Source organism: Chanos chanos, chromosome 5 (genome assembly GCF_902362185.1).
Source record: "Chanos chanos chromosome 5, fChaCha1.1, whole genome shotgun sequence".
Taxonomy (NCBI): domain Eukaryota; kingdom Metazoa; phylum Chordata; class Actinopteri; order Gonorynchiformes; family Chanidae; genus Chanos; species Chanos chanos.
In genome coordinates, this window is record NC_044499.1 from 9947332 (window position 1) to 9960135 (window position 12804).

At 45.1% G+C, this 12804-nt stretch overlaps 1 protein-coding gene across 2 annotated transcripts in view; it reads right to left on the reverse strand.

Moving 5' to 3' along the window:
• rnf220a (ring finger protein 220a) overlaps window positions 1–11497 on the reverse strand; it is a 117796-nt gene extending 106299 nt beyond the window's left edge. For both annotated transcript variants that reach the window (XM_030775450.1, XM_030775449.1), the window contains exon 1: window positions 10849–11497. In XM_030775450.1, the coding sequence (XP_030631310.1) occupies window positions 10849–11497 (649 nt within the window). The remainder of the gene's footprint in view (window positions 1–10848) is intronic.
• Window positions 11498–12804: the final 1307 nt, after the last annotated feature.

Consider the following 12804-nt stretch of genomic DNA (forward strand, 5'->3'; position numbering starts at 1 on the left):
TTGTCCCTGCTCAGGTCGGTGGTGCGCTCAGCCCCTGGGCCGGCGGGCTGAAAATGGCCCAGTGAAAGGGGGCAGTTAGGGGCTTTGATAGGGGTGAAGTGGGGGTTGGAAAAAAAAAGAGAGGGGGGGTGGTGGTGGTTTCTGGTTAAGAAGATTTTTGACCTCCCCGCGTGGAGGTGCGGCCAGACAGCTTCACCTCTCTTTGATGTGTCAGAGAAATAAAGTTGGACACGATACGACCCATTCAGCCATAATGACTACAGACAGGAGACAGAAGACGGGACAGATCAGACAGGCCGAACCAACCGCAGCAGTAAATGGAATAGATCTGCCCACGACCGGGCACTGGCTACAGGGTCTGGACGTTCATTCGCTTTGACTGATTCTTGTTGTTTAAATATTCGAGAAATTATTATTCTTTCTTTTTTTCTTTTTTTTTTAACAAAATGATTGTTGAATATCTAGAAATGTTGTTTTTATATGGCTAAAAACAGGTGGTTTCCCACGAAAAAAAAAGAAAAAGGAAAAAAAAACACAGCGATTCTCTAGTTGTGTGCGACTGCACCTGATCGCCAACTGTAAATAATGGAAAGTAGACAGTAAGTTTATGTAAAAAAAAAATTATCCATCTTAAATTATTTAAAAAAGAAATTATTGAGTAATGTATTAATAAAGTTTTTACATTTATTAAACTTACATGGCCCCCCTTAGCTCTAAAGTTTAAGATTTTCTAAAGTCTGTCTAGTCTGATCTAGCAGTTTGTTTGGTTTAATCACATTTTGTAATAATAATAATAACAATAATAATTATATATATATATATATATCACTTAATATATGTGAACATTTTCACTCAAACAGGAAAACCTCCCAAATACATAAAGTAAAGTATGAATTTTTGACACTATTTAAGGCTTACTGGGAGAAAACACCTCAAATTTGATATCCAAACCTGTCCAAAAAAACTTACCTCAGGTTCTTAGCGCACACTGTCAGCGTTATGTAATCAAAGTGAAATTTTGTTTCGAACATTTCAGCAAGTAAGAACTAAACATGCTCATCGTTCCAAAAATACTATCAAAGAATGCCAAAGGAAAAACAAACATTTGGATAGATATGTTTTTAAAAACACGGTATTAAAAACAAGGGGAAATATGACATATTAAAAAAATGTTTTAACAATTATTCTGCTCCAATTAATACAAAAAAAAAATTGTAATGAAATATTTCGGTTGATCATTTGATTGATTGAAGTGATTATTTAGTTTAAGAGTTTCTTTAACCAGTGGAGGGGAAAAAATCGAATTACAAAACAATGCCAAAATGGGCAGGCATAACATATTGGTAAAAGCGTAAGTGCAGGTTAAATGATAAGCTAACAGATGCTGAAGGCTGAATTGCAGCATATCCAGCTGAAAGGATAACGATGACAGGGATCCATACACATGGAATCAAAGGATGCGTTAAAAGGGGGTGAGAGAGAGAGAGAGAGAGAGAGAGAGAGAGAATTGGAGAGGCCCATCAGTAATGTATACCACAGGAGGCTTTGATGATTGTAATTATCAAATTGCTGTTTTAAAAGGCCATTGATTGATGTCATTAACACAGGGAGTGTTTACTGATTGCTGTATTTGCACGTTACTCACACGCTGGGTTCTGGCATGTCTGCTCTGATTAGCAGACGTGAAAGAGAGAGAGAAGTCAGCTATCAAACGAGGGATAAGACCACGCAAAATACTCACACACTCATAACTGCCTGTACACACACACACACACACACACACACACACGTGCATTAACTCATTACTGAAATGTACTTACTTAAGAAATCAACTCAATTAAATCACATAAATAATACTGTATGTAAGTACACACGCGCACACACACACATACACACACGCACGCACGCAGGCATAGACATGTGCGCACACACTTATATACTCAGAACAGGGTTACTGTATTCAATTATGTCAAAAGCCTAGTTAGGAGACAAGTGAGAAGCTCGGTTTAACACATGATAGGAAAAAAGAGAGAGGAGGTCCAGTTAAGTGCTGAGTTTAAGAGCCCCCCCCCCCCCGTCAACCCCCCCACCACCACCACTATCCCCAGCCCCCCTGGCTGTCTTACCACCACATCTCGCCCACCCTCGACGGCCCCTCTTTACAGGCACGTAAAAGCCCAGGCTTCAGGCCTGTGGACAGAGTGTCTGGCCAGTGTGACAATCGCCCGTGAAGAGTTTTCAGGTTCCTAACCACCCAACACCTCCACGCTGTCACTCAACAGCACAGCGCCGTGGCTATGTTATGGTGCTCTCTTATCTGCCTGCCACCTCAATGTCACCACAACAAACAAACCCCTACAGTCACTGCCATGGGCGACCAGACCCCCACTGAGAGACAGAGAGAGAGGGAGAGAGAGAGGAGGAATTACACAGAGGGATGTATAAGAGAGAGAAAAGGTGGGACAGAAATAGCAAGAGGAGAAGACCTAACAGAAAAAGAAGGAGACGAAGAGTGTGTTTCAATCAGAGAAGAAAGAAAGAAAGAAAGAAAGAGAGAAAGAAAGAAAGGGCAAAAATAACTATATGTTATTTCAAAGAAATACAGAAGTGAGAGAAGCGTATGGTACGAATATGAGCGGCGGGGTTTCATATTTAGTCTCTCAAACTGTCTTTTCTCAACTTTCACTTCTTCCCTCGTTTCTTCTACATCTCTTTTTCACTCCCCACCGCGGTCGTTCGGAATAAAAATTCACCTCCCACCTGCTGTTTCAAAGGAAGCAATACCTTAACACCTGAGGAAAAGATGAGATGGAAAGAGAGAGAGAGTGTGGGAGAGAAAGGAAGAGAGAGACTCTCACTTTCTATAGCCCAGCTGTAGTTTGGGTGTCACTCTCGGGAAAAGCGAGTGAGAAAGCAGAGCGATGGGGCAAACGGAGGCAGAAAGGTGGAGGCAGTAAGGTGGAGGCAGTAAGGTGGAGGCAGGCAGGCAGGCAGGCAGGCAGACAGGCGAGCTCTGTGACAGATATTGAATTTAAATATGAGCTAGCTGCAGTAAGAGAGGATGCACAATTAGAATGCGAGATTGGATCAATAAGCATGCTGACAGATGGATTACTAAGGTAAATAGATGATACATGCTGCTAAATAATTAATCAAGCTGCTTCAAGCATTTAGACGCAAAGTGACGAGAAGGTGCAGCGAAAAGGCAACACTTTCTAATGTGCGTAGCTCTGTGTGTGTGTGTGTGTGTGTGTGTGTGTGTGTGTGTGTGAGTACAAGCAATGTCACACCAAGTAAAGGTCCGGGCCCATTTTCTTTAACACTTTATTTAAGCAAAGCAACCCCATTAACATTAGCAAAGAGCTCAAATAAAAACTCCTCAGAATAATGGGAATATTCGGAAGTTTCCGGAAACATTCAAGCTAACGCGGCCTCAAAGCGCGTAATTTTCAAATACTCATTTTTGTTTTCCCTTCCGGAAAGCTCCGTGGTTACGCCATTGTTGCGAACAGCAATGTAGCAACAGCTAACCAAAAACGGTACAGTCTTAATCTGCGTATACGCTGACAGCCATCAAAAAACCTCAGCTCCACAAAATGGCTCAGAAGCATCCAAACATCCCATTCCCTGTAATCACTTCTGTTAAATAATTCAAATTTAAGGGAAGTAATAAATATATATGATGTACGTGTCCTGTAGCCAAGCAGGCTTTTTGGAAACAAGTCTGTCACAGAAGACTGCACTCGCAAACGGAGAGAAGATTAGATTACGGGGTGTGGGGGAGAGGGGGACGAAGGGAGGGAGTGAAAAAGAGAGAAAGGGGGTGGAAGAGGGGAAAAGGAAGAGCGGATAGAGGAGGGAAAAAAGGATAAATAGAAAAATAGAGATAAAGAGTAAGGAGGGGGGAGACAGAGAGAAAGAGAGAGAGAGAGAGAGAGAGAGAGAGAGAAAAAGCTGGGGTGGGTCTGTGTGCCCTGTGTGGTGAACCTGTTAGCAGGAGCAGGATTTCATCCTCTGGCTCTTTAAAGCACTCTGGGGGGAAGAGACTTTTCAGCACATCTGCATTAACCAGGCCAGAGGGCTGGAGGAGCAGAGGGCTGGGGGGGGGGGGGGGGGGGGGGGGCGGTGGAGGGGGGATTCTCCTGAGGAAAAGAGCCAGCAATGAACATGTTACTGACAGAACAACCTTTGCCTCGGCCCGGTGGGGACCGAGACTGTGTCTGTGGCACCGTGACCGTCTCACTGACCCATGAACACCGGCAGAACGGAACTAGTGCCAGCTGCCGAGTTCTACTGGGCTCAGCGGACTGCTTTCGGCTCGGTTTTATAGCGCTTGGTGACATCATCACAGGGCCCAAAATCCGGGCCATGGGAATGCGGTTGACCCAGGGCATGGGAGAGGAGAATGTACGTGCGTGCATGCGTGTGTGTGTGTGTGTGTGTGTGTGTGTCCATGTGAGTAAGAGAGAGAGAGAGTGTGTTAGGGGGCCACAGACTAGACCTCCCACAAAGCTCCATTTACACAGCAAAAATAAAACTGCTTCATACTGAACACTCTCCCTGTCCTTTTTACACATAAAACTCCTGTCTGTGTTTTTTTTTTCCGCTTGTTTTTTTTTTTTGTTTTTTTTTTTTGACTCAAGATACCAAGCGAAAATTCAAAAAAGAACAAAACCCCGAATGAGAAGAACAATCAGAAAGAAGACCACGGAAGCACTGTTATTCTACCGTGTTGCCATACATCCTAATATGTCGCTGAGGTTACAGTATTAACTTGGCAGGCAGTTCTGCGGGGAGGCGTGTTCCATGTTTATTTGTGCTGTTTATTTGTTCGCTGGGTCCCAGCTGTTCCTCGGCGGAGGAGCCTCTCCGCTCATCTCATTTTCCCTCGTTAATTTCCCTAACAGTAGCTCCAGCGCCTCGTCTCAGCCCGCCGGGCCGCACACCAATCTGTGTCCAATTCAAGTGGGCCTGGTCAACAAAGCGCCGGCAGGAAGTGTTAATCCTTGATGTGCGTCACGCCGCAACAATGCAACAGCCCACTGCCTCCTCCGCGCAGCCACGGGCGGCTGCGCACACACCTGCTGTCTTCTGCCAATAACCACCCAAAGAGAGAGGGAGAGACAGAGAGAGAGACAGAGACAGAGAGAGAGAGAGACCCCAATAGTTCACCCCACCTCCCCATTCCAGCAGTAAAGTAATTCTCTACTCAACTGCTTGAGACAGGGAAAAAAAAAAAAAAAAACATTTGCTAAAACGTAAAAGGCAAAGAGAACCCTTCCCATTTCACGAGCTTAACCGTGCTGCAATTTCAAACACCACAGTTCATTTTTATCTTTTGTTCAAGTTGTCAGTTTTGGTGTGGGTTTTTTTTTTTTTTCTTTACTAATCTGGGTTAACTTTGCTGCGTTTTTACTGAGAGGCAGATTGTACTGGTGAGAACGAGCCAAGGGGCTCGGGGGAAGGGAGGGGGGCAAAGAGCACCCACATTCAGGACCTCTACAGAAGTCTGGGCAGTCCTGGCCTACGCAGAGACCCAACAAGAGCAGTCCTGGCCTACACAGAGACCCAACAGGAGCCAGAGGAACAGACGGGCATCCAAACAATGCCACAGAGTCCAAGGCCTGCTTCCTGCATGGTGACAGGAGTTTGGGAGCAGTGGGGGTGTTGTGTGTGTGTTGTGTGTGTGGGTGTGTGTCGGGGGAGGGGGTGGGGGGGGGGGTGTATGGGGAATGGGTACGTGGGGTGGGGGGTGGGGGGTGGGAAAGGAGCAGGGTAGGGGGGCTGACAGAGAAGCAACATGAGAGGACAAGCCTTTTAACATCTGGGAAAGCAGAGAGAAGCAGCCGTGCTGCGGCCTAATTATTACAACACTCTTATTTAACCTCACCACTAGACCGTGACAGAGACAGAGAGAGACAGAGAGAGACAGAGAGAAGAGGAAGAAGAAGAAGAAGAAGAAGAAGAAGAAGAAGAAGAAGAAGAAGAAGAAGGAAAGTGGTTGGGGGGGGGGGGGATTTCTGCAGAGATGCCAATGTTTGTCTCCTTGGTAGTTAACACTCACATCTGCCAGAGGACAAGACCAACACGGTGTTCCTTTCTGAGATAGGCCTAAAAGCCAATTAGACTCCACACTTTAATTAAACAATATTAACTACTAATAAGCGTAATCATGTCTGCCAAATTAGATTTAATCGTTCCTATTTATTTTACGTTAAGCAGAAATATGTCATTGTTGTTATTTTAGTCTCTGAGACAAGGCAATCATCTGTTTTTGTTTCTCTTTTTTTTTTTGGTGTTTTTTTTCCCTGTTACTGTTCTCCAAAGTTTTTAGATATATCCAAAGGAAACACAAACACGCCAATAACATCTGTTCTTTGACAAAAAAAAAAAAAAAAAAACCTGTGTGTTTTAGCAGCTGTCAGTGTGCACTTCTCTTCTGAGTTCTTGAAAGAAAAAGAGACGGCAGAGTAACCACGCACTCCCTGACAGATCTACGCGGCCGAATCGAAAAACATGAAAAAAAGAATCAATCACAAAGACAGAGGAGAAAGAAAGAGAGAGAGAGAGGGAGAGAGAGAGAGAGAGAGAGAGAGAGAGAGAGAGAGAGAGAAAGCACTGCCAAATAATTAAAGTCTCAAACCCACCAACGGAGTTGCAACTACAAAGGGAGACACGCGGGTAGACAGCACGCAGAAATAACTACAGATACCGCGGAGATACATATCCACATGACTACAGCATGGCTTCTACGCTTGTAAATTAGAGCTCCATATGCCTATGGTCTGTTTGTATAACAATGGCTGTCAGTTAGTGACACTGACAAACACAAACAGATAAAAGATGCGCATTTTTTTTTTTCTTTATGCTTGCACACCGAGCTTCCAGAAACCAGGAGAAAAGGGACTAGAGAAATCTTTAAGATATGTTTGGAACTGGTCGAAAATCGGGGGGAGGGAGAGGGGGGGGTCGCCAGGCTTGCGCTCTCGTAGATCTGGAGCGGTCAGCCGGTCGGGGTGGCGGGGGTTAAGCGTGGACCTGCCAGCCACCCAGCATCCCGTAAATCAGAGGGAATTTATGGAGACAGGCCGAAACGGCTCACGGGTTGGTCACGTCAGGAAGGAAGCCGACATAGCTGCAGCGTGTTGTCTTAAGGATTTTTTCCCTTTTATTTCTGCTGCTCAGGAAGGCAGCCGGGGTCTGCGTTTCAGCTCAGAACGTCGCAGATTGCTCATCCCTCCCTTACTTTTTTATTATTTCTTTTTATCTCTTTCTTTTATCTCACTCCCTCCATCCTCTCTCTCCCTCTCTCTCTCTCTCTCTCTCTGAGTCTCTCATTTGCTCTTTTTTACCTTCTCTCATAAAGGCTCTCTCTCTCGCTCTCTCTCTCTCTCTGCCTTCCACACACACTCTCCCACACACACACACACACACAGAGAGAGAGAGAGAGAGAGAGAGAGAGAGAGAGAGATGGATATGTGGAAGTGAGTTAGCAGTCCTGGGTCAGGTTCGGAGCTCTGCTCCGCCGTGTAAACGTGTGGTGGGAAAAAGACAAACAAACAAGGCCTAGCTATCATGCACTCACTGTGGGAGCTATACCGTCACACACACGCACACACACACACACACACACACACACACAGATCCCTCACCACTTCTAGATCCCTCACTCCCATTTTTGTTTCATAAACTGTTATTTGTTCAAAACAAAAATAGTTAAAACGTTCTTCGTTAGATAATGTGGATGAATTATTATTATTTGTCTACACAGACACAGAGAAAAAGTCTGCCGTGCTCCATAAACCAAACATGTTCATCTCCCACATGTTATATGTTGAAATGGTGTCTGACACTGTAGAATTTGTGAATTACGCTCTGGAGCTTAGCACACACTCACACAGAGAGAGAGTTAAAGAGAGAAAGAGAGAAAGAGAGAAAGAGGACACCGGCCCTGAAGTGACAGTCAGTAGCTCGGTATCCAGTCAAGGGGAACCCAATTTAAGTCTCTTCTATAAAAGTGCTGGAAATTCAATTGCATTAGAGCCCTTGGTGGGCCTAAGGTTTAATCTAATTAGATACAGCTCCAAAAGAGAGAGAAAGAGAGAGAGAGAGAGAGAGAGAGAGAGAGAGAGAGAGAGAACAGAGAGAAAAAAAAAACCTTCTTCCAGCTCTCAAAATCATTTTTCCTCTTGCCATTTTGTCTTACACCATGTCTCTCCTCATAAGACCGGGGAGGACAGATAGCTCCTCTTCTCCCTGACTCCCTCCATCTTAATCCCCTCTCATATCTGAAAGGAGCGGAGAACACTCTTATCTGATAGTATGAATGTCAGATTACAGCCCGTGGAGAGGTGTGGATTATATGTGGTCTAAAAGGGCCGGTATCTTTGGATAATCCCAGTCGACTAGAATGTTGTCACCCAAATGAATATGTATTATTTGTGCCTGCTGCCTCTGTACACATGGCGCCATGTGGAATTTCACAGGACCTCAAATTCTTAAAAACGAAAGTTCAAATCAGAACCGATCTCGTACGTGACGCACAAATGAAACATTTCCCAGTTTGTGTCACTACGTTTTATTTTTCTAACCCCCCCCTCCCTCTCCATCTCCTTTTCAACCCAACTCTCTCTCTCCCTCTCTCTCTCTCTCTCTCTCCCTCCCTCTCTCCCCCTCCCTCCTCTCTCTCTCTCTCTCCCTCTCTTTCTCACACTCACTTTCTTGCTGGGTGTCACTCATAGCGCTTGCCTGGCTATGTGCTGGTGTTTTTATCGGATCAGTCTCAGCTCGTCGCCCTTGTCTCTCATCTGTTCGATCAAGGATGCTTCGATCTTTCCTTCTGCTGGGCCTGCCTGTCGCACCCCAGCAAGGGGGGGGGGGGGGGGCGGGTTGGTATGTACATACGTAAAGGAAGTGACAGAAAAGGAAATAAGAAATGAGGAGAGGATAGAAACGTACAGAGGTGAAGAGGTAAAGAGTGCGAGAAAACGGAACAGCACGAGAAAAAAAAAAAGAGGAGAAAACTGAGACACAAAGAGGAGGTGAGCTGTAAAGAAGTTTTTTTTTTTTAAAAAAAAAAGGGAGAGATTAAGACACAGATGTGGAAAGAGAGCGACAAAGAGAAAGAGAGAGCGAGAGAACGAGCATTGAGGTCCCTGCATCTGACAACACTTGCAATTATCTGCCTAGATAATGAGGCTTTTCTCCCTCTCTCTCTCTCTCTCCCTCTCTCTCTCTTCTCTCTCTCCCTCTCTCTCTCTCCATCTCTCTCTCACTCTTTCTCTCCGCTGAGACACACACCCTCTCCCACCAATCTGTCACAAGATCAGATGGATCGTGTTGACGTGTGTAGTGGTTGTCAGCGATTGTGTGTCGGGGAAGGAGAGAGAGACGGAGCCACGACTGAAGCTCCCTCCTGTTCGAGACAGTCTCATGCCAAAGTTTGAGTAGGCAGGCGCGTAATCCTGGTCGGGTTTGCCACACTGGCTGGCAGTGGAGCTCCTCTGATGAATGCTGATGACAGGAGTGTGCCCCATCTTGTAGCGAGTCACTACCCTAGTAATCAGATTCGCACACTGGGCCAAATGGCCTCATCTCACTAGAGAATGCTAATGTTTCCCCGACAGTATGGAAGTGTGGCCTGGACAGGGTGAGCAGGGAAGTCCAAGGAGTATGGCACGGTGTGTGTGTGTGTGTGTGTGTGTGTGTGTGTGTGTGTGTGTTGCGGGGTGAAAAAAACAGAGAGACTTGTGTGAGTGTGTTTGTGTGCACATCTGTCCTTCTGGGTTTCATAGAGGATACTAATGTATTTGAGTAAGAGGTGTAAGGCTGGATTACAGTCTATAATACCAAAGGGTTCTCCCTTAGCACTCTACTTACACACACACACACACACACACACATACACACACACACACACACACACACACACACACACGGTGAGAATACGCATTGCCATCATTTCGGATTTTCCCACTACGATTTCCCCACACGCGAACCCAGGAGAAACCTCCATTTCCTTTATGAGTTTTATCTCTGGAATGTATCTGTGCTAAAGGCATATAGTGGAGCACACTATCTAAACAAACGCAAGCCCTTTTCAAACCTGACATGAGACCCAGTTTCAACACCACAGCACAGCTGTAAGACACGTACAGACGGATAAAGTCCTGCTCACATAACCTTGGGTCTACTGTATTTATGAGAGGAAGACAAAAAAAACCCCATTACTGTGGATAGATGTTTGTTTTAGTTTTTTACTTTGCTTGTTTGTTCTAATGTGATAGACAATGCTGGGGGTTTTTTTACTGTTGTTTTTTTTTTTTATTCATTGTTTTCCGTCAAGATTTGTTTGGTTTTTTTTGTTCCATTTTTTCAGCAGATTAACAGTTTGATTTGAACAAACAGACAAAATTTTATCCAAAATACTGAGACTTTTTGTCCTTACATTTAAAATTTCACTTTCAAATTTTGAAACTCAAATTATTTAAAATAATTGGAGTTTTAACATTTTGCTCAAAGATTGTCATATTTAAAGACTTACTAAAAGTACAAAAACTGCTAGCCTGTGAAGCGTAACATAATTTACTAAAAATACTACAACGTAAACAAGATCTTTATCATGTTTTGGAAAAAAACAAAACAAAAAAAAAAAAAAACAATGCAGATATCGAAAATGGGTCCTACAAGAAATGTTGTGATACTGTGTGAGTCTGATCAAAGAATCCGTGTTAAACCTAACACTTATTACTTTACAGTTATGTATTCCAACTGCTGCGTGAATCAATGAGAAAGTGCGTGAGTACGTGACAGACAGAGTGTGAACTCTCGAGAGGGATATGTACTCACAGCGTTCAATGCGGTCCTCGGGACTGGACGACGTCTCGCGGTCCGACAGCAGGCCCGACACGGCGAAAATCTTTTTTCCGGCGTCTTCCACGGCTTTGAGCGCGCTGGGCGAGCTGGAGGGGATCTGCGCCCCGCCGTAGTCGTACTCTTTGCCCTCCGCGTCCGAGTAGCGCAGGTGAGGGGAGGCCTCCGCGTCCAGGCAGCCCTTCAGCCGCTTGGCCGGCGTGAAAGCCGACTGGTATCCTCCTCCCGCCCCGTCTCGGTCCTCCGGAGGGGACGCGAACGGCCTGAAGGCGCCCACGCCGCTGTGGTTGAGCATGCTGATGGGGGAGCAGTCCAGGTTGGGTGGAGCAAACTGGTGGTGCAGGTGAAGAAGCGAGGGAGGGAAGTCCCTGTTGGGGAAACCCGGCGGTACGGCTCCCTGACGGTGGTACATGGAGGCGAAGGTGTAGGAGCCGTTGTTGAACGGCAGGTGCACGTCCTTCTCCACGGAAACGGGTACGCCAAAAGGGCGGGGCTGCTGGCAGGGGATGGAGGCGTCGCGGCTGGCCTCGGCCGTGGATGCTAACACCATTAGCGCCGGCGAGGCTAACGGGTTGGGAAGGTAGGAGGAGCTCTCCATTTTGAAGGCAGCCCGGTGCAAGTCCATCTTGGAATCTGGGAATCTGGGACTCTGGGGTAGGGTGGAGGGGGATGGGGTGATCTAACTGGGGTGTAGGGGGAAGGGTTAAAAGAGTTTTGAGTTGGGGGGGGGGCGGAAGGAGATAAAGGTTAAAAAGTTAGGATTTTTGAGAAGCGGCTCTAGATTCAAAGTTCAGAAGCTGGTCCACAGCCTACAGGTTCAAATCAGCATCACTGATGGATCATCCTCAAAGCTTCTCTTCCTAAAAAAAAAAAAAAAAAAAAAAAAAAGAGGGACAAGAGACACACAATCAGCATCTGACAGCAAACTATTTCAAACTAGCATTTAAGGGTTTTTTTGGGGGGGGGGGTGTTTTGCTTTTTCTTTTTTCTTTTTCTTGTGAAGTTGTAACTTTTCCCTCCAGATCTTGGGTTCAGATCACATATAAGCCTATTATTCCTTCATCTCTGTGTAGCTGGAGCAGAACAGCGTCTGAGACAGATAAGAGCAGAGTGGAGGTTGATCAGATAAGACCATAGCACTCTGCTCGTGTGGGGCTCTCTGGCCCTCTCCCTCTCTCTCTCTCTCTCTCTCTCTCTCTCCCCTAAGAGAGAATTCTCATCCCGATATCATATCAGGCCACCATCTGCACAGGAAATTTGACTGAATGAATAAATTAGCTGCACTTCACCCTTTGACCTCCCAACAGACCGAGAGAACCCACAGGGATTAGATGGACCGATTGTAGAAAAGTGTGAGTGGATTTAATGAGATGCACAAGCGGTTTTTCGAATCTGCGTGTGACACCGTGTGTCGGTTCCAATCCCAAAGGGCCAACTTGAAGGTGATATGACATTTTAAGTTAAATGAAGTATTTGATTGGAATAAGTTAATGATTTTTAAAGATCACACATAAATGAATTTGTTTTATACAATTATAAAAGTAGGTGGGCAACTTTTATAGTTGTTTCGCTATTATATCCTAGAGATAACTACAAAATTATCGATAATTGATTGATAAATAAAAATGCAAAGTGCATCAAACAGAGAACAATTGAGCATACTGTCTCTGAACACAACCCACAAAAGTACTTTCCGTATTTGAAAAAAAAAAAAAAAAAAGTCTAATTTTTTCCGACTAATTCATACTGATGGGACCATGTTTTAACATCGGTGTAATGCTATTTCTAATGCCACAAAGAATATCAGACATCATCAAAGAAACTCTTGGGGAATTAGCAGAAGCATTTTTACACATATCAGCTGTCCAGAACACTCATTCAAATCAATTCAAAAATCCGATCTGCACATCTGCAGTCTGCCCACACACACAC